This window comes from Macaca thibetana, chromosome 10 (genome assembly GCF_024542745.1).
Source record: "Macaca thibetana thibetana isolate TM-01 chromosome 10, ASM2454274v1, whole genome shotgun sequence".
NCBI classification, from domain to species: Eukaryota; Metazoa; Chordata; class Mammalia; order Primates; family Cercopithecidae; genus Macaca; species Macaca thibetana.
In genome coordinates this window covers 42,664,013-42,686,583 of record NC_065587.1, presented here as the reverse complement: position 1 = coordinate 42,686,583, position 22,571 = coordinate 42,664,013, and the positions used below count along the sequence as shown (strand labels likewise).

The following is a 22,571-nucleotide window of genomic DNA, read 5'->3' as shown; positions in this document are numbered from 1 at the left end:
CCTCTGCTGGAACGTGAGCTTCCAGAGGGCAGGGACTCATGTCTAGTTCGTTCTGGTCGATGCCCTCAGGCATGGCATGCAGCAGGTACCTGTGCTGAGCGGGGACTCAGCCACCCAGCAGCCCAGAAGCCCCCAGGAGCAGGACCCCAGCACCAGAATGGGCATCCCCAGCCCAAGTTGCTTGTTGCCAGCAGCCTGGCAGGGAGGACGCCTGGAACGCCCATCCCTGCTCCAAACACACTGCTCAGGCCTGCTGCCCAACCCTGCAGCCCTCAGGATCCACCCCGTGGATCTCAGGCAAGACAGCAGAGACACCTCAGACCATGATGGGACCAGGTACCCATGAAGCCAGCAGGAAGGACCAAGAGCTGCCAGAGCTGAGTGGAGAATCCAGATAACAGCCTGGACGCAGAGGCTGTGGTTTCACCCTAAGAAAGAAGCTCCCTGGCTGCTGGGAGTAGATGCCGATGTCACCTCCCAGGAGAGCTGCTCAGCAGTGTCTACCAAAGCCACCCACGTGTGGGCTCTCTGACCCCACAATTCTACCTCTAGAACTTTATCGGACTGATAGACATGAACAGGTGTGTCAGCGAGGGTACCTGCCCTGCGGCACCATCCATCATAGAACAGAGGGGCCAGCGTGCACACATGAAAGACAGCACACCCCACGCTGTGGAACAGTGAGGTGACTCAGAGGACGAGGGCACCCCGCGTGAACCACTGGAAAGGGCTGCCAAGGTTCATCATCCAATGATGAAAGCCAGGGGCAGGAGTGAATGCACTGTGGGGTGCCACAGGTGAAAACAGCAACACAGATCCCTTCGCTGATTTCAGGAGACTCAAGTAACTGGCAGCAGGAGCTGCCTCAGCAGGAGCTGGGAGCCTTCATTTTCACTGTGGTTCCTTCTCTTTCCTTTTGATTTTATACCATGACCATGTCTTGCTTACTCAAAAACTTTTTTTTTTTTTTTTTTTTTGAGACAGAGTCTCGCTCTGTCACCCAGGCTGGAGTGCAGTGGCACCATCTCGGCTCACTGCAACCTTCTCCTCCTGGGTTCAAGCAATTCTCCTACCTCAGCCTCCCAAGTAGCTGGGATTACAGGCACGTGCCACTATACCTGGCTAATTTTTATATTTTTAGTAGAGACGGGGTTTCACCATCTCTACTGGGGTTGGCCAGGCTGGTCTTGAACTCCTGACCTCAAATGATCCACCCACCTTGGCCTTCCAAAGTGCTGGGATTACAGGCGTGAGCTACCACACCCAGCCTAAAAACAAATTTTTGAAAGAAATATCGTTCATAAGCGTGGGCTCCAGCTTTGCAAACCTGGGCTCATGTCCTAACGTGGCCACGTTCTCTCTGGGTGGCCTCATTCTTTGGCTTCGGGCCACTTTAGTTCTCCCCGTTTTACAGATGAGCCACCACTTCTGAAGGCTACTGTGAATGTGAAACAAGATATCTCAAGTGCAACACACTGGAAACGCTCAAGACAGTTTTGTTTTCTTGGTACTTAGATGACCATCCCCCCGCCCCCGCCAAATAGCAGTGCTTGGCAAACGTGGCTGTGATGGTTCTTCTGTCCCTGTCTATGGTAACAAGTCCCCTTTCTAGCTGAAGATGCTAGGCCTGCACATCACAAGGAGGTGCCCACAACACCTTTCTTCCATTAATTTCCCTGCCCAGTGTGGACGGTAGACGTCTGACAGCCTGAGGGGTCCAGTAACCCAGCCACTAAGTAATAGGACCTTGGTCATTTCCGCCTCCGGACTGTCTGAATAGAATGCACCTGCTAAATGTCCCAGCCCTTTTTCTTAGCCTCCTTACCTCTCACAAGACCTTGAAATTAATGCATCTCGATAAATTAAAGACTTTCAACACACACGTTTGGTTTCTGAGCTAGTGATTCTTGGAAGCTAAGAGTTCTCTGTTTATTTTTGGTTTGGGCTTTTTTCTTCCCCTAACATTTTATTTTAGATGGCCACCTTAATTGGTTGCCTGACATTGTGCACTGGGTTTCAGAGTAAGGAATGGGAGAGAGGTAGCCCTTCAAAAATGTTTCTTCCCCTTCCCCTTTTCTTCTATGTCCCTTAGCACCCAGCCAGATCCAGACTGCCTATATATACCCATATGGCACCATGCATCCTCGGGCTCCCTGGCCTTCTACTATTCCTGAATTCGTTGTTGGTCATGGTTTTAAGAAAGTGACATACACCATACACCTTCTTTAGAAGGGATAATCTGGTACAGGACCTGGAACGTGGCTGCACCAATCTGTCCCATCCTCTGGCCATCACCCCCTTTTTCCTCTGCCCCCAGAGGAAACTCAGCACCTCTCCCAGATACTCATACAGCACCCACCTGCCCAAGTGCTCCTGGAGCACCTGATAAACGCTGATCCGGAACGTCTCATTGTCGAAGCGTTCCCGGATGTAGTCCTTGTAGATCCGGAATTCGGCTGCTGTGACAGCTTCCCCTTCTGGGATCTTGGAAAGATCAAACCGGAACTCTCGATGGTGGTAGCGTGGGTGGAAGAATTCCTTGTCATGTTCCACTGGAAGAGGAAGAGAACACACACCAACACCGACAGCTTATTAGTGTCTGGGTTTCACTCTCAGGCTCTGAGTTCAAGCATCTTGCCTAAGCTAGATGGAGGCATTCCTGTTGCCAGTGACCCCAGTGACAACTGCTCCTTCCACACTGACACACTGCAGACTGGAGGGTCACGGGCTCAGACCCCACGGCCCCCATGGTCATCCTGAACGACAAGAGCATGATTTTGCGTCTAACCTGCTGGGAAAAGTAGAGCACTAACCACAGCCATCCAAGAGGTCCTGGCCAGACTCAGGTCCCAGGGGCTCAGGCCTGGGTTGGAATCTGGCCTTAGCTGATAACCAATAGAGTGGCCCTAGATAAGGTAACAAAAAACCTCTATGGAACCCAATTTCATCATCTAAAAAATGGGGATCATAATCCTCCTTCATGGGTTGTGGTCTGGGTTGAATGATCTCATTCACACAAATAGTTTAACATCTGCTAGGGCTGGGTAACTGTCAGCTATTGTTGGTAAGCAGAAACCTTACTGTGCCTACTACGGGACATCTCTAGGACCAGGGGTTCTCAGCCCTGAATGCACATGAAAATCATTGTGGAAACTTTTAGAAAATATCGATGTCCTGGCCCAGGTGTGGGCTGGTAAACATTTAACAACCGGCTCTCTGGGACCTGATCTGAAGCGCCTGCTGACTCCACAGTGTAAATACCACCGTCTTGGCAGATTCCAAGATACCAATGTGAGGTTGCTGGACATGGATGGGAAGAGAAGCACACAGCGGGCTCCAGCACACAGCTACTCCTACCCCCTCCTGAACCAAGGGAATCAATATCTTTTTAAAGCACCCCCAGATATTTCTAATGAGGTGCCAAGGTTTACAGCCACAGCAGTAGACTAACAGCAGTAAAAGAAGTGAATGGCAGCGTGGGGGTGGGGGTTGAAAATGACTTCAAGACAAAATAAGGCAAAAGACCTCCACCCTTCTGCCTTCTCCTGGCAGCAATATTAGACTAAGATGTCATTTCCATTTCATGAATGATAAGCACCAGGATGAACGCCCAGGAATGGTGTTTCTGGGTTGAGAGCTGTGGCTCCTGTGGATCATGCCCCCTCTGGACCAACACAGAGCAGGAATGACACTGGGAGCCACAGAGTGCTGGAAGGGACAGGATGACCACACTCGGGCCAGTGGGCAGAACCTCCAGACACCTTTCATCTGCTGAAAAATACAAGCCCATCTCCACTTCCTGTCTGGGGGTGGGGAACTGGAGAGAGAAGGAGAAAGAGCAGAACCAGTTTGGCCACCAGATTGGTCAGAAGAAAGGAGAAATACGATCAGCAAGCTCCAGCTCTCAGGCTGGGTTATGGCTGCCTGGTTCCCGGTGGGACAGCAGGATGGGAACACCAATGAGGAAGAAGTTCACAGCACTGGCAGCCCCAAGACCCCGGCTGCACTGCTCCATTAAAAATAATCTCGTTTAAACCTTAACAATAGTCCAAAAAGAGAGCAGGGTGAGAGCAGGGAGCGTGGGGGAATGATCCACTCAGGCTGTTTCCATCAGGAAGAAGGGGCAGATGAAGTCCCTGAGGCTGGGGGCTCTGGCTGGGCACAGCAGCATCCCTGTCTTTGGAGACACCTCAGGAAGAGGACCTTTGAACCACAGGTGCTAGAATCCTGGGCCATATATGGAGAGCTGGCAGGAGGGAAGGACTCTCCAGAAACTGTTCCAGGGTTCCTCCAGATGACAGTTCTCCTTGTCACAACACGCCCCTCATGCCCACAAGGAACCCTTCTCTCCTGACTAATCTATGGGACAGGCCATGACTCCACAATGTAAACACTGCCATCCTGGCAGACTTCAAGCTACCAACGTGAGGTCGCTGGACACGGATGGCAAGAGAAGCACACAGCGGGCTCCAGCACACAGCTACTCCTACCCCCTCCTGAACCAAGGGAATCAATATCTTTTTAAAGCACCCCCAGATATTTCTAATGAGGTACCAAGGTTTACAGTCACAGCAGTAGACTAACAGCAGTAAAAGAAGTGAATGGCAGAGTGGGGGTGGGGGTTGAAAGAGAGAAGAAGGCCATGGGGATGTCACCAATCCCCCCCTTTGATTTACAGAGAAGGCAGGAGTCTCTGTAAAGGGCAGCCACTTGGAAACCAAGTGAGCCTCCGGAGGTGACCCCAGGTGGGAAGGCAGGGCAAAGGGTCTGACTATGTACGGTGGGACTGCCCAGGGCCAGTCCTCTGTCACCTTTCCAGTTCAGTCGACCCTCATGCCAGCCCTAAAAGGTGAGCAGCCCGAGGAGGTGAGTACAATCCCACATAGGTAGGTGGAGCATGCAGCTGAGACCCAGGAGGTGTCCAGTGACCTCCCCAGGGTCAAAGACCTGGGATTCAAGCCCAGGTCCTGCCCAAACCAGAGGCCTGAACCACCATGCATCTCTGTGGCTGCATGAACAGCTCAGCAAGGGGCGTTCCTTTGCTTGCTTGCTAGAACTTTTTAACTGCACTGCTGCATACATGTAGCGTGTGTGTAAACCAAAGTAAACCCAGTCATGGAGAATCCTCTGGGTCAAGAGACAGAACACCCATTTCCCTTCCTGGACTTCTCAAACTATAGGTTAGTTTCGCCTGGTTTTGAACAGTCCCTGCAGGGCCTCATACGCTATACTCTCTTTTGTATCTAGCTTCTTTCATTTAGCAGTGCTGGTGTAATTCATCCACGTCACCGTGCATGCTCGTTCATCCTCACTGTCGTATGATAGGCCATCGTTGTATTAGACCACAATTCATGTATCCATTCTACAGTTCATAGGCATTCAGGGAGTTTCCAAATTGGGGCTCTGAAAGCAGTGCTGCTATGAACATCATAGGGCATGTGTTTCATGCCTAGAAGTGGAATTGTGTATGTACAGCTTTAGTTACCCTGGAAGCTGTTCTCCCAAAGCATTGCATCTAAGAGGTTTTGAAGAGTGTGCTAGGAAAGAGGTGGAAGAGGCCAGGTCTGTCCATGAAGGAGGTGACACAGTCTTGGGACAACTCATGGCTTCTCAAGTGCTTTTCTCCAGGGGACCAGGAGAGGTGAAGCACAGATGAAATCTTGTTCCAACCATCTCTGTTCTCCACCGGAGCACGGCCAGGCCTCCAAAGGCCAGGAGGAGACTTTGAGGTGTGCCGTGATTCAACTTTCAGCAGAGAGGGTTGCTCCTGCAATCATGCACAGGAGCAAAGTACAATGCCTTGAACACAGTGGGTCCCCAGCAAACCTCAGTTCCCTGCTCCCAGCGCTGGATGAACCCAGCTTCAGAACAGCCCCACTGGGAGATACACAATCAGACTGAGCAGAGAAAGGGGCTGGGGAACATCCGCTTCACAACTGAGGACGGCTGAAGAGCCCAGAAGTACAAAGCGCATGTTTCCTGAGTGCTTACTCTGTGAGCCCCACACTGAGCACTCTTTGCCAGCATCTGATGGAACCCCACGAGGGAGGATTGATCCCCATTTTACAGATGAAGAAACTGAGGCTCAGGGAGGCCAGGTAACTTTCAAAGGTCACAAGCCAGGTGAGCGGCTGAACTCCAAAGCTCACCCTCTTGACCTTCACTCTCTAGAGCCAGGTGGCCTGAGTTTGACCTTGGCTGTGCCACTTACCAGCTGTGTGACCTTCCCCAAGCTACTTAATCCCTGTGTGTTCCCCTCTCCCTAGAGATAGTAACAATGGCCCTTTCTCATGGAGTTGTTGGGAAGATCACAGAAGCCATTTGCTCACAGGAGAAAGCCACAGGTGAGCCATTTGAGTTTGCCATTGTTACAGGTCCTCCAAAACAATGAGCCAGAAGAATGACAATCAATGCAGAAGAAGCAACGTGTGCTGTGGGCATTTACACAGTGCACTTATGATTACATTTGAAAATAAAAAGTGCAATAGACCGAACAATAAAGATATGTTTGAATAAGCATGACATAAATACAGGTACAATCATTAGAGTCATGCCCAATGAAGAAAGAAAACACTGATACATAATCACAAACACAAGGTTTGTTGCAACAGCTGCAGGTACAACTGTTTTTAATATGCAAGATAAACTGTATCTTAACTGTTAAGGTATCGGGGTTACAAGGTTTCTCTTCTAAAAAGCAACTCAGGGATAAAGTGAGGAACTATATTTCTTGCAAACATTTGTGGGCTCCTTGGTATGGCTTTCTGAGAGGATTTCCTTCATTAATTAATTGGAGACTATGAGAAGCAGGAGCCACAATATTACTCTATTCTCCCTGAAACCCACATTGTCACATGTTCTGAAAATAATTTTGTACCCTTTATCAAAGAAAGAACAGTCATGAAGTACACACACACACACACACACACACACACACATACACACACACACACAAATAAGCAGTGGATAATTCAAAGTCCAAACCAAATTCCAAATCTCATCTTTCCAAGGTTTTCCTTTTCTATGGAAGCCACTCTACAGCATGGAATCTGCACCATTTCAACTCAAGTCTCAAGACGATTGAATTGTTACCACTAAAATAGGTAGAAGCTTGCATGTATTTTTCAGGTGAAAATATGTCTTTATACTTTCTTCTCAAGTTACTGTATATAGTTGATTACCCAGGACTTGAGTTTTAAACTAAATGTCTAGAGTTGACATCTCCCCATGCCCACAGGGAAAAGCTTCCTTAGGAAGCCAAGAGCCTAGGATTCCAGCTTTTCCTCCCTCTACCTCGTTACATCCCAGCACCCCAAGAGCTGAGAGAGCTCACAGGCATTAACAAAGGACTTTCATCTTCAAAAAATTAAAAGAGCCTAAATCCCCAAGACCAAAAGATAAGTCCAAAGAAAATGGGTTCCAGAAAACACCATCCTGACAGAAAGCAGCCCCGTCGCTGTCCCAAAGACAAGACCGACAAGACCAGTGTCTTTCTTTTACAAAAACCCGAAATAGCCCCAGAACAGACCCCAAGAGGGGAAATTCTGGGCTGGAGGGTGTCAATAATGGGTTAGAGGCAGGTAGGAACAAGAAGCTGCCCACTTGGGCGCCCCCCCACCGCCACGTGATCCTTTGCCATGTCAGGGAAGACTTATGTCCCAGATAGGAGTCACACCTGCCCCCAGCATCACTCAGGAGTACCTTGCCTCTCCCTAACATCTGGGGTTCTTCCTCCCACCTACAGTTATGAGAAATATTCAGGCAAACCCCTAAGTTATAGTTGTCTGATACAAAGGGAGGGCCACAACCAAAGAAACTGGCAACCCACTGTGTAGACTTGCAAAGGGCAGCTCATGCTTAAACAGAACCTGCAGTATTCAGAGTCGTGCTTTATGGGACAGTATTTAACACCCTAAAAATTAGGGGTATGAACCCAAATATATGCATATGTACAGCTGTACATCATAATACACAAAACTAAAATGAACACAATAAATGGTTACCGACACAAGAAAACAGTACAGAAGATATATTTCTCCTGTTGCCTGGGGGTCACTTTGTGCTGGGCATAGCTCACCAGGATGAGCAAAGTTGGGGCATGGTTCACTGCGATGCACAGGTGATAAGGAGCCTTGCCCATGTCCCCCCACCCCCACTCCCCATCCCTCGTGTGTCTGTCTCTCTTGGAGAATCCATCATCACTGTCCCGGTTGAGCCATGGGACTCCAAGGGAGCCACCACCTTGTTCCATGACCCTCTTCTCCCCAGTTGAGGGACAGGAGGAAGCCAGTCTTAACCTTGGCCACACATAGGCCTTCTTTTTATTGGAACCTGGTATGAAAGAGCCCCTGTTCACTCTCCCTGCCTTGATTTCTAAGGATGTAATCCAGTGCGCTGGGAAGCCCCTTGCCAGCACCCTGCAGGGATGCCTGGTCTGTGAGAAAGAAGCTTCCAAGTACAGAGGACTGAGGCTGGAATTGAGGAGAGAGACCTGCTGGGTTGATCCCCTGGTCTGGTAGTCTCTGCCCTTCCTGAAGTTTGGGTTTCAGCTCTTCCAATCTACGAGTTATGTTGAAATCCTTCAAAGAAGTCCCCTTTAAGCTAACTGTAGTCAGGCTGCTGCCTGACTGCAACCAAGGCAGTTCTGAGCAAAACACACACAAGCCCAATTGTATATACACCCAGAAGTGGAAACGGATGGGCAGGAAACACTCCCAGGTAGCTGTGTTCTCTCCAGATGACCATTCACCATGAAAACTGCTTTCTTCAGACTTGTATCATTCCCAAATGTAAGGCATCCCCCTTGACTGAGCTCTGTAAGAACAGGACCCATGACTGTCTCAGCTCTGGATCCCATGCCCTGCACAGCCTGATGCTTAGCAGGGTCTCATAAATCTTCCACACTGAACACATTCCTCTTCACGCAATTCCTTTCTAGTTTAAGTAAACTACTTTGTTGATAACGTACACACAGTAAGGCACACAGACAAGCGTTCAGGAAGTGTGATGAATTTCCACAACGTGAATACACGTAGAGCAGGACACAAAACATTTATTACCAGCTCTGAAGTTTTCCCGATAGGGGCCCCTCCCAAACACCAGTCCCTGCTCCCCTAAGGCTGACTGCCTTCCTAATACCCAAAACCGCAGACTGGCTCTGCCTCCATGACACCTGACTATGGAATCACAAATGTGTTCTCTTCTGCGTCTGCAGCTTTCGACAGCCTCACTCATGTGGTTCTGTGTACCAGTGGTCCCTGCATTCCCACTGCTGTCTAGAACCCTGTCGTATGAATAGGACACAACTCATTTTTTTATAGTCATTTGGGGAGTTTCCAGTTGGAGACAAACCGTGCTGCAATGCATACTCCTGTGCATGGTTTCTGGTGAACACGTGTCCACTGGGTAAATGTCTCGAAGCAGGACTTCTGGGTCAGAGGGTGGGCACGTTCAGCTTTAGTTCCACATCTGACTGTTTCCATGGCAACAATTTTGGGGAAACAGGGTATGAGGCCAAAGGAGACATAGTCCCTAAAGAGATCGTTCATTTTCGCTGATGTTGGCAAATCCCAGTGCCTGTGTTTAGGTATGAGGAAGGTGGGAGGCAGCTCTGCAGGTGGTGGTTCTTCCCAAGAGAGGTGCTGAATGGACTCTTAAGGAAGAACGGAGGCCCACTAGCCCCAGAGGACAAGGAAGCGCACTGCAGGCAGAGGGAACAGCGTGACCGAGGGCCCAAGAGACAAGAAACGGCATGCTGGAGAGTTTGGGTGACAAGTTTGCTGAGAATAACAAGAAAAAAGCAACAAATTCCTCATTGGGAAAATGCCTGAATGTCAAGCTAAGGGGTTGATCTTTGATGTCATCAACCATGATGGCTTCCTCCCTTGTTAGACACAAAGCAGTGCCCTGACCAGATCTATTTTAGATAGAGGACTGGTGACCCTGTGGAAAGCGGATTGGTTATAGGGAGTAAGGACAGAGGCAGGGAGCTCAGAGGAGGCTCTGGATCAGAGATGATGCATACCCAGTACATGCGCCCTGCTCCTGCCTCCTGGCACCTGAGGCAGGCATCACTAAACAATCGCAACACTCTTCTTAATTCTGGCACCCAGGCAGCCACTATCAATCCTGACTGGCTCAAGAGAAAAGATGTTAGCATTTCCCGTCCCTTGTCAGGACCCCAGAAGTGTAATGGACCAGAAGTGCTTCTCTAGGGGAAGGGACAAGACAATGGATCAAAAGCAAGCATATGAAGAGGGGGAACTAGAGGATGCTGCCCACTGCTGGCCTGGAATGCCAGGAGGGCGATAACACCATCAGTAGATGTCAGTGCAGGAGAGACTGCTCAGGTGAAGTGCTAGGGAAGAAAACATGTGTGGCTGCAGACAGGTGAAACTTGAGATGACCTGCAGAAAATTCAACTGGACAGTTGAAAAAAGAGGTTTAGATAACCCTGGAAAGAATGCTCAAGCTCGGAGCTGTTGAATTGGGTTTATGGATAAAGTTATGCAGGAAAAATGCATTTATGATGAGAAAGACCAGCATGGCCTTGAAGCAATATTTTGGGACTGCCTGGGAGAGGGAGAACCATGCCACCAGAAGGACTTGGTCCAAAGGAAGGGCAGGACCAGAGGACAGGCAGGGCAAGACGGCCCAACAGTGGCCAGATTCAGAGAAAGGGGGCAGGGAGATTCCTCTTCCAGTGACCATTCACTGGATTTGGTCACTGGCTGCTCAGAGACCTCAGGAAGCAGCACTCATGGGGACAGCCATGCAGAAAAAAAACACCTGACGAGCAAGACTGTGGCCAGTTGCATATGAAAGATATTTGTATCCATGAAAAGGGAAACCATCAGCCCAGGCAAAGCCGCCTTCATTTCCTCCTGAAGCCGCTCTCCCAGCCAGGGCTGGAAAGAGTTGATAAATGGATAGTAAATAATCACCCAGCAGCTCCTTCCAAAACTTTATGGTCTTCAGAAAAAAAATCGGTTAACCTTCCAGACTATGCGGTCTTCTCACTGCCCCCAAAGATGCTGCTAAACTATGAGGCAGGAACAAATATTTTATGAGCGAAGGGATGCTTTCCAGGCAAAAACCACAAGTCCAGCATTAAGAGTTCCTCACTCAGAGTCTGGTTTCTGTGAGCACAGACTAGTCCTAAGTGTTCTTCAGCTCCAGTTAGGGGCTGGGGACAGACACCTGCACCCCGCTTTAATGAGGATGAGGCTCAAGGAACTAAAAGAACTTATCAAAGTCTACATTATAACCAGAAGTTAGAACTGGGTTTTCACAGACCCGAGGACTGCTTAGGGCCCCATATCCCGGCACTTCCCGGGTGCCCATTTAACTCTGAAACTACCAACCCTGGCTCGCTCTTTTCCTGGGGGCTATAGCTCATCTGGAAGGTTCTGGCACACACCAGAACTCACTGGAGCTAACTTATCCTGGCTGCTGTTAGAAGGCAGTGTACGGCCCGCAATTTCAGGGATGTGAAATTTGATGATGACCATTCATTCATTCAAAGATTTCCATGGCAAGATTAAGGAGCCTGAAAAAGCCGCCAGAGGCATGCAATAACTCCACTACTCTAACAGGAAAATGTTCTCTTAATAACACGAACAGCCTGGGGAGGCCACACTGACATACGCAGCTTTTGGGAGAAGGGAGGAGAATGCCCTATGCCCAGAGAAACAACATCGCCTAGAAGTCGACAATGATACGCATTGTCCAGATAACACCTCCACTGTACTCATTCAACAAGGACTGTCTGGCTACCCCAGCAAGGACCTGAGAGCCCTCAGCTGTACTGTAGCAGAGCAGTTCGTAGAAGCTCACCTAGATTGCAGCTCTGACAACCTATGGAACCCCTAAGCCAGGTAAACAGTCACCATTTTTTAAAATTTTATTTTTAATTGTGGCAAAATACACAGGATATACAATTTAATATTCTAACCACTTTTATGTGTACAGTTCAGTCATTTTAAACACAAGGGATGCCATTCTTGCACATCCAGTCTCCAGGACTCTTTTCATCTTGCAATGTCGAAACTCCGTCCCCATTAAACACTAACTCCCCTTTCTTCCTCCCTCCTCCAGCCCCAGGCAACCACCCTTCTACTTTCTGTCTCTATGAATCTGACTGCTTTGGGCAACACCTATAAATGGAATCACACGGTATGTGTCCTTTTGTGACAGGCTTATTTCACTTAACAAAATGTCTTCAAGTTTCATCTGTGCTGTAGCCTGTCAGAATGACCTTCCTTTGTAAGACTGAATAATATTCCACTGTATGGATGGGCCACATTTTGTTTATTCATCCCTGAATGGTGGGCTTCCATGTTTTTGCAATTGTGAGGAACGCTGCTGTGACTACGGGTGTGCAGATATCTCTTGGAGACCCTGCTTTCAAATCTTTTGGGGATATACCCAGAAGTGAAATTGATGGGCCATGTCGTAGTTCTATTTTCATTATTTTGGAGGAAGCACCATACTGTTTTCCATAGTGGCTACAGCATTTTACCTTCCCGCCAGCAGTCGGGAAGAGTTCCAATTTCTCCAGATGTCCACCACCACTTGTGATTTTCTGTTCTGTTTTGTTTCATTTGATGGTGACTGTATTAGTCCGTTTTCATGCTGCTGACAAAGACATACCCGAGACCAGGAAAAAAATTAAAAAGAGGTTTAATTGGACTTACAGTTCCACATGGCTGGGGAGGCCTCAGAATCATGGTGGGAGGCAAAAGGCACTTCTTACATGGCAGCAGCAAGAGAAAATGGGTAAGAAGCAAAGCTGAAACCCCTGATAAACCCATCAGATCTTGTGAGATTTATTCACTATCGTGAGAATAGCATGGGAAAGACCAACCTCCATGATTCAATTACCTCCCCCTGGGTCCCTCCCACAACACATGGGAATTCTGGGAGATACTATTCAAGCTAAGATTTGGTGGAGACACAGCCAAACCCATTTCACCCCTGGCCCCTTCAACTCTCATATCCTCACATTTCAAAGCCACCTATGCCTTCCCAATAGTTCCCCAAAGTCTTAACTCATTTCAGTATTAACTCGAAAGTCCACAGTCCAAAGTCTCATCTGAGACAAGGCAAGTCCCTTCTGCCTATGAGCCTATAAAACCAAAAGCAAGCTAGTTACTTCCTAGATACAATGAAGGTACAGGTATCGGGTAAATACGGCCATTCCAAACGGGAGAAATTGGCCAAAACAATGGGGTTACAGGGCCCATGCAAGTTTGAAATCCAGAAGGGCAGTCAAACTTTAAAGCTCCAAAATGATCTCCTTGGACTCCAGGTCTCACGTCCAGGTCACGCTGACTCAAGAGGTGGCTTCTCACGGTCTTAGGCAGCTCTGTCCCTGTGGCTTTGCAGGGTATAGCCTCCCTCCCAGCTGCTGCTTTCATGGGCTGGTGTCGAATGTTGAGTGACTGTGGCTTTTCCAGGCACACAGTTCAAGCTGTTGGTGGATCTACCACTCTGGGGTATGGAGGACGGTGGCCCTCTTCTCACAGTTCCATTAGGCTGTACCCCACTAGGGACTCTGTGTGGGGGTTCTGACTCCACATTTCCTTTCCCCACTGCCCTAGCAGAGGTTCTCCATGAGGGCCCCACTCCTGCAGCAAACTTTTGCCTGGGCATCCAGGCATTCCCATACATTTTCTGAAATTCTAGGTACAGATTCCCAAACCTCAGTTCTTGACTTCTGGGCACCCACAGGCTCAATACCATGTGGAAGCTGCCAAGCTTTACCCTCTGAAGCCACAGTCCAAGCTGTACATTGACCCCTTTCAGCCATGGCTTAAGTGGCTGGGACACAGGGCACCAAGTCCCTAGGGTGCACACAGCAGGGGGACCCAGGGCCTGGCCCATGAAACCACTTTTTCCTCCTAGGCCTCCAGGCCTGTGATGGGAGGGGCTGCCATGAAGGTCTCTGACATGGCCTGGAGACATTCTCCCCATGGTCTTGAGGATTAACATTAGGCTCCTGCTACTTACGCAAATTTCTGCAGCAGGCTTGAATTTCTCCCCAGAAAATGGGGTTTTCTTTTCTATCACATAGTCAAGGTGCAAATTTTCTGAACTTTTGTGCTGTTTCCCTTTTAAAACTGAATGCCTTTAACAGCATCCAAGTCACCTCTTGAATGCTTTGCTGCTTAGAAATTTCTTCCACCAGATACCCTAAATCAGCTGTCTCAAGTTCAAAGTTCCACAAATCTCTAGGGTGGGGGCAAAATGCCACCAGTCTCTTTGCTAAAACATAACAAGAGTCACCTTTGCTCCAGTTCCCAACAAGTTCCTCATCACCACCTGAGACCACCTCAGCCTGGATTTTATTGTCCATATCACTATCAGCATTTTGGACAAAGCCATTCAACAAGTCTCTAGGCAATTCCAAACTTTTCCACATTTTCCTGTCTTCTTCTGAGCCCTCCAAACTGTTCCAATCTCTGCCTGTTAGCCAGTTCCAAAGTCACTTCCACATTTTCGAGTATCTTCTCAGTAACGCCCCACTCTACTGGTACCAATTTACTGTATTAGTCCATTTTCATGCTGCTGATAAAGATACACCCGAGACTGGGAAGAAAAAGAGGTTTAATTGGACTTACAGTTCCACATGGCTGGGGAGGCCTCAGAATCATGGCGGGAGGTGAAAGGCACTTCTTACATGATAGTGGCAAGAGAAAATGAGAAAGAAGCAAAAGTGGAAACCCCTGATAAAACCATCATATCTTGTGAGACTTATTCAATATCACAAAAACAGCATGGGAAAGACCGGCCCCCATGATTCAATTACCTCCCCCTGGGTCTCTCCCATAACACGTGGGAATTCTGGGAGATAAAATTCAAGTTGAGATTTGGTGGAGACACAGCCAAATCATATCAGGGGCCATTCTGATGGCTGTGAGGTGGGCAGCCAGCATTTTAGAAGCCCTCCCACTGGCCTGGCTGCCACTTCACATGTCCTGTAGATCATCTCATTGAATCTTTATGAAAACCCCACTCAGAGGCAGGGGCACACATCATGCCCACTTTCCAGATGAGGACACTGAGGCTCAGACCGACTCTTGTCCAGGGTCACACAGCTGATCTAAATCCTCAAAGGTCCGTACTCTTCCCCACTCAGCCATACCAACTCTCTTCCTCACACGGGAGCTACCAGCGACCTCTTAGCTGTGGTGATGATTCGACAAGGACACCTCTGAGCTGAACCACGCTCTTGGCACACTTAATGTGCTCGCCACATAAATCTCCAAAGCTAAACTCAAAGTGAAGGCTCTGCATCCGACTCAGCTCCCTCCCAGGCTTGTAAATTTTGCTCCTGCCTAATGCCAATCCTTGAGGGACAGAGGCTGATGGCCTGAAGGTTTTGTAGCATTCACCCATCTCCTCATCACCCCTCCCCAGGCCCCCAGACTGGGGGGCAGGGCCCTGCCTGGCAGAGGGCACACAGGCAGCATTGTCTCCCCTGTCCCTGAGCTGCTTCACCTCTCGAACTTTCCACCAAATGCTTCAGCTGCCAGCAATACCACCTGGAGTCCTACCCGCCCGGCTCTCCGAGAGGGTCTTTGGAGACACTGCCGCCTTGTTAGGTGCCAAGGGGCTGCGTCCAGAGACATGAGACCCGGAGGCGAGACCACAGGCGGGCCAGGCATCTCCCAGGCCATCCTCTAGTCATGAGCCCTGAGTCTGCAGCCTGCACAGATGTTGGGGTAGGGGCCAGAGGGAATGATTGTACCACAAGATTAAACACTTCAATGTCAACATGTGTGCAGTGTTGCTTGAACAATGTTATCATTGTGAATTGAATGAACCAAAGAGTTTAGGGGATGGGGCAGGGAGAGGGAGAAAAGATGGGTTTAATTATCTCTAGAGCTGAGGCCAGTTCTTTGCCTAAAAAAACCCAGACGCCCATAGAGCTGAAAAGAAAAATGGGCTGCAAGCACATGCCGCTCCTTCTACTACAGACCCAGGCAGCCCCCTGGCCTATGGCTTCCCACCTCCCAGAGGGAGGAACGCAGTCCCCAGGGATTTCTGAGTTCCAACCCCATCCTCAGCCCATTGAAATTGAGGGAAAAGAATGAAAAGTAGTTACTATCTTCACCTAAACCAGTGGTTCTCACCCAGAGCTGACTTTGTCCTCCCCTCACTCCCATGAAGGCACCTTGGGCAATGTCTGGAGTCATTTTTGGTTGTCATAACTTAGGAGGGCGTGCTCCTGGCATGTAGTGGGTACAGACCAGGGACACTGCTAAACATCTCGCAATGCTCAGCATGGCTCCCCATCCAACCCCAAATGTGACTAGTGCTGAGTTGAGAGTCCTTGACCTGAACAGACAGGCAGAGTTCAAGAGGGTCAAGAAACCTGGGGTTTGGTCTCATCTGAACTGTGAGCTGGCTGGTATAACCCCAGGCTCACTGGGCCTCAGTTTCCTCCCATAACAAAGGAAAGGACTGAATTTCTCTGAAGTCCCTTTTCTGACCTATTAGACTGTACCATGTAAAGCTGCTGATACTTTACCAGTTTTGACCTGTATGCGGTTCACCCTAACACCTCGGGGCAGCTTGGAGGCTCTATCTGTGCTGGCTGGTAAGGCACACTGAGACATGTGGGGCTACTAAGCGCAGGAAATGTGGCCCCCATGACTGAGATCTGAATGCTTAATTGTATTTCATTGTAATTAATTTAAATCTAAATAGCTGCCAGGCACAGTGGTTCACACCTGTAATCCTAGCACTTTGGGAGGGCAAGGTGGGTGGATCACTTGAGGTCAGGAGTTTGAGACCAGCCTGGCCTGGCCAACATGGTGAAACATCGTCTCTACTAAAAATACAAAAATTAGCCAGGCATGGTGGCACACGCCTGTAATCCCAGATACTTGGGAGGCTGAGGCACAAGAATGACTTGAACCTGGGAGGCGGAGGTTGCAGTGAGCCAAGATGGCACCACTGCACTCCAGCCTGGGCAACAGAGCAAAAATTCCATCTCAAAAAAATAGAATAAAATAAAATCTAAACAGCTGCATGTGGCTCATGGCCTTCCTAGTGGACAGCCAGATCTCAGGTGTCCCCATCACTGCAGAGGTGCTGTTGCCCACACTGCTTTGTTGCACCAAGGGCTTGCAGGGGGCCACTGCAAATAGGGGTCCTTGCCTATGTTCTCAGAGATGCAGGAGAAAGTTTTTCTTTAAAACCTTGGGATTGGTGGCTCATGCCTGTAATCCCAGCACTTTAGGAGGTCGAGGCAGGTGTATCACTTGAGTCCAGGAGTTCAAGACCAGCCTGGCCAACATGCCGAAAAGCTGTCTCTACTAAAAATATAAAAATTAGCTAGGCGTGGTGGCACATTCCTGTTGTCCCAGATACTCGGGAGCCTGAGGCACAAGAATCGCTTGAACCTGGGAGGCGGAGGTTGCAGTAAGCTGAGATCGTACCACTGTATTCCAGCCTGGGTAACACAGCAAGATTCTGCCTAAAAAATATACAATTAATTTAAGAAATAACGAAATGGCGTTCCCAGTGTGAGAAATTCTGTGGAAGCAGCAGGAATTCAACTCCTGACTTGCGGGTTTGAGGCCTGGCATGCGGGCTGTTCAGGTATGAGGATCCGCACTCTGCTCATGGGGTCACCTGGGGAGCAAACATTCCCCATCAAGCACCTGGCGAGTGGTATCCTGCTGATAACTGTCAGACATGCCAAGTTCAAGACGGCAGAGGCTTTGCTCCAGGCCTGCCCGGGCACCGTGGCCCCTCCCCACAGCTGAGTTGGTCTCACCCCCACCGACACTCTCCCTGGGCCTCCTTCCCTCTCAGCCTCTTTCATTTCCCTCCCATAGCCTAAATACTGGGATTATTTTGGTGAGAGGCCTGCTGACCTGTTTCTCCGCTGTCCTCTCTTCTAGATTTTAACTCCAGGAGAGTAAGAACTGAGCAAAGGAGCAGGACTCAGGTTTCCAGAGCAGAGCTGGGCAACAGGGCGAGTCTCGGCTCTGCCACTTGCTGGGGCGTGTCACTCCTCTTCTGTAAAATGCAGGTGGAGCTAGTAATAGCACTGACTCCACTGGGCTGCCAGTTAAAGCCCGGGAGTACAGTAGACCAGGCACGCTCCGCCTTCAGGATGCCCAGAGTCACACGCGAGCTTATTAAAGCACAGGCCACTCGGCCCTACTCCCAGCATGTCTAAGGTGGGTGGTCTAGGGTGGGCCCAAGAGCATGTCTAACACATGCCCAGGTGATGGTGATAACGCAGGTCTAGAAACCCCACTTTGAGAACCAGAGGAAAGGAGAGTGTCCGTGGAGTGCCTGGCACATGTAATAGTCTTGGAAGCTATTCGCTCTGAATGCTCCGTTGCTTAGCACTGTTCACACACCACCTCCCACACTCACTTGCTGGGCACTCAGCAGCTTCTCCGGAGACTTAGTGAAGTGGGTTTTGAAACTCTCTCCATGAGCAAATCAGGAGGAAGACACCTGCTCCTCAGCCTCACTCAGCCCAGGATGCAGGAGAGAACTGGGGTTGAGCATGGGCCGTGGGGCCTGGAGGTCTGGTTCACACGCAGGCTCTGCCAATCACCAGCAGTGACCCACGACAAGCTAACCCACCTCCTCTGGAAGGCTCAACTTTTTCTCCCTATAAAACGGGGACGGACAGAGGCCCCCAGTTCTGGGGCTGTTGGGAGAATTCAAGGACATGGAGGCTGGCCACCAGGGAGGGCAGCAGAGACCTGTGCCTTGCCTGCTCCCAGCCAGGCCAGAGCAGGCCCCAGGAGCAGCCAGGTGGGGGAAGTGAAGCTGCCGTCCTCCCTCCTTTCCCCAGGACAGGAGGGGCCTGCTCAGACCTTCCCCCAGAGCAGCCAGAGACGCTTGGGTCAGCTGGGCAGACACAGCTGGTTTAAGGTATCTTAGAGGCAAATCAAATCAAATGAGAATTTATAATCCTTCCTGAGGCCTGGGTTCCATCAACCTAAACTCATTAGGCCCAGGAGATGCAGGTGCAGTGAAGGAAAAGATGGTTCTGCCTTTCCTTCATGCCCAGCCCTTGTCTCCCTTTCAAAATAAGAGTCTTCTTTAAAGCCACACTCTGTCCCTGGACCAGAGTAATCAGCTTCATTTCTGAAAACAGGATGGTGCAGAGACATACAAAAGCCACCCCAGGGGCTGATGGGGGAGATTTGGTGGGAACTGGAAATCTTGGAGAGCCTCACTCATTTCAAGTCCACACTGTAAGAACTCGAACTTAAATTCCTAAGCTAAACTATCAAAACACCCTTAAAATTGCATGGTTGTCCTTTGAACCTATTTCTGGTGTGGGAAGCAGAAGAATATGAGATCAAACCAAAAAACTGGTGTTTTTTTTTTTTTTTTTTTTGTAAATAGAGATAGGGTCTCACTCTGTCACCCTCAGCTGGAGTGCAGTGATGTAATTACAGCTCACTGAAGCCTTGGACTCCTGAGCTCAAGTGATCCTCCCGCCTCAGCCTCCCAAAGTGCTGGAATTACAGGCATGAGGCACCCCACGAGGCCCAGAGAATGGTTTTTAAATGACATTTTGTATTCTATATGAAATGTAATTGGAAGAGTTGCAAACAGACTCCCAAAAGTTCTACTTGGGGTCTTCTTTCCAAATAATTGCTCCTGTGATTCGTGATTTAAAAGTATTATTGTACAATTAAATTTACATAAAGCTTAGAAACAGGCAAGATTAATTTATGCTACTAGAAAACCGGACAATAGTTACCCCTGGGTACAAGTACAAGGGGGTTCTGGTCGATTCTGTTTCTTAATCTACACACTGGTTACCCTGTGTGATTGCTTTGCAAACACTCACAAGTATTCTTGATTTCTATGCTATTCTGCACATGTTACACCTCAATAAGCAGTTTTATTAAAACTCAATTAGCAGTTTTATTCATAAGTGTTGTTAGCTTTACTCACTGCCAGCTCTACTCAACATACACGTCACCATACTAAGAGGCACAATCAATTCAACAGCAGCTCTTTGGGAAAAGATACCAATATCTTAATCAATTTAAAGACATCCTGGTTTTCAGAGACTTTGATAAGCAAATATATGGAGCATTAGGCCTGACACACATAACTGTAAAACCCCAAATGTGGCTTCCTCCTGCCCTCATGTGAGACTCTCCAATTAGCATTGCTGTTGACTGGTCTGCTCCAAACCTATCCTTCAGGCCTGAGAAGCAGTTCAGGATCAAGTGTAAGAGGGAAGGCTCAGGAACTGGATCTCCAAATCCAATGACGCTTAACTGGGTATGTGTTCTTGGGCCAACTACTGCTCTCTGCTCATTTATCTGCTAATAATAGCCCCCACCTGAAATGGCTGTCATGAAAATTAAATAAGTTAATATTAACTAAAGAGGACAGGCTGGGTGCAGTGGCTCATGCCTATAATCCCAGCATTTCGGGAGGCCGAGGTGGGCAGATCACCTGAGGTTGGGAATTTGAGACCAGCCTGGTCAACATGGTGAAACTCTGTCTCTACTAAAATATAAAAATTAAGCCAGGCGTGGTGGCACGTGCCTGTAGTCCCAGCTACTCGGGAGGCTGAGGCAGGAGAATCACTTGAACCCAGGAGGCAGAAGTTGCAGTGAGCCTCAAGATTGTACCACTGCATTCCAGCCTGGGTGAGAGAGCTAGACTCCATCTCAAAAAAAAAAAAACCAAAAGAGGACAAAAGGGTGCTTGGCACATAGTAAGCCTTTGACAAATATTCGCTACTGGGATGATTATTACAATGGCTAACACAGCTGCAATCAGACAGTAGCCACACCTCCACACCCCAGCCCAAGCACAAAGGGCCAGAGGCTGACTCCAGCAACTGTGTTGATGTACCCTGGTCTACCCTCTAGACCCAACTGATTCATGAGTGAACATGTGATTCAAACTGCTTAAGTCCCCAAAAATTGTAGCTGAATGTAGTAGTTCAACCATATGACTAAGAACCCCAATTTCTTCTGTCTTTTTTGCTCTGTCATTGTCTGCATGTTGACTTGTCTCACAGTCACAAGATGGCTGCTGTGGCTCCAAGCAACATGTCTTCACAAAACCACATTCGAGGCAAGAAAATGGGAAAGAGAACAGAGACTTCCGTTTGCTCAGCGGCCACTTATTGGAAAGCAAAAGATTTTTCAGAACCACCTCTCAGCTTCTCCCCTAATCATCTCTTCAACCAATAGGCTTAAGGAGGCACCCAGACCTATCACCTCAGTCTCCCATGGGAACAAGCAGAAGGAATATAGGTGCCCAGAACCCTTTACTAGAAAACATTTGATCAGGCTCTCACTGTAAGCATGAAGTTCCACCATTTCGCCAGGGCAGGCAGGCGTTTCTTTCAAGCAGCTCTCCACCCTTGGCTAACAAACACTGACACAGATTCTTAAAATGCTTTGAGTCTCTTGATCTGTTCATCCTCCACTCAGGGGAAACAGGAGCTGCCTGTCTCACAAGCAGAACTCAAACCAAGCTCCACCCCAGGCTTTGCTTCCTCCCAGGGGACAATAATTCCTGCCCTCCTCGGGTCATTTTCAAGAAATTTTGGGCCGGGCGCGGTGGCTCAAGCCTGTAATCCCAGCACTTTGGGAGGCCAAGACGGGCGGATCACGAGGTCAGGAGATCGAGACCATCCTGGCTAACACAGTGAAACCCCGTCTCTATTAAAAAATACAAAAAACTAGCCGAGCGAGGTGGCGGGCGCCTGTAGTCTCAGCTACTTGGGAGGCTGAGGCAGGAGAATGGCGTGAACCCGGGAGGCAGACCTTGCAGTGAGCTGAGATCCGGCCACTGCACTCCAGCCTAGGTGACAGAGCGAGGCTCCGTTTCAAAAAAAAAAAAAAGAAATTTTGCCCTTATCTCAGGAGATCAGGAGGGTTATGTTAATAAAACAAAGCTTGTTTTCAGCAAATAACTGGCTGTTGGCTAGAGTTCTATATAGTCTTCAAAGTTAGAGCTAATGTTGTACCTACTTGTAGGTAGGTATGAGTTTAAAGAATAACTAAAATCTCTCTATGGGCTACAGAGGGTCTGGTTAAATTAATGTCAATGTGCAACCAACTTTTGGATATATTCACAGTGGAACACTATCGTCTGGAGGCTTTGGAAGCTTGCTTAGGGCCTCTATTTATCTGTGCATACAGTGGAGCCACACCACATGTACAAACACCTTTTGTAAATCTAACTGTATACAACACAGGAAATAACAATAAAGAGGGAGAGAGAAACCATTTCAATCATTTGCACGTGGCCACCCAACAACCACTTCCAACCCACTTTTCCCTCCCCTATCTCTCACTGTGCTGGCTGGACGCCAGCTGTATACCTTCATACCTTCCCTCAAAGCAACAAGACGGGGGCTTACACACAGTTTAGCCCAAGAGACTTAAGGAGAAGTCTTCCAACAAACTTCTAGGAAACCAAGAGGCAGGCAGGCAGGCAAGGAGAGCTCTTTGCACCATTCCCCATCCTCCTGCCTTGAATGTGAGATTATATGAGGATGAACTGGCTGGGGTGGGAGCAGCCATTTTGTAAGCATGAGGTAAGAG

General features: G+C 48.9%; 2 protein-coding genes across 2 annotated transcripts in view; one reads left to right on the top strand and one right to left on the bottom strand.

Moving 5' to 3' along the window:
* Window positions 1-22,571, top strand: part of RBM38 (RNA binding motif protein 38) — a 493,989-nt gene that overhangs the window by 307,128 nt on the left and 164,290 nt on the right. The window lies entirely within an intron of this gene.
* The window catches only part of BMP7 (bone morphogenetic protein 7), a 99,744-nt gene that overhangs the window by 59,264 nt on the left and 17,909 nt on the right, over window positions 1-22,571 (bottom strand). Inside the window, exon 2 of the mRNA XM_050745289.1 lies at window positions 2,360-2,552. Coding sequence (XP_050601246.1) covers window positions 2,360-2,552 — 193 coding nt within the window. The remainder of the gene's footprint in view (window positions 1-2,359; window positions 2,553-22,571) is intronic.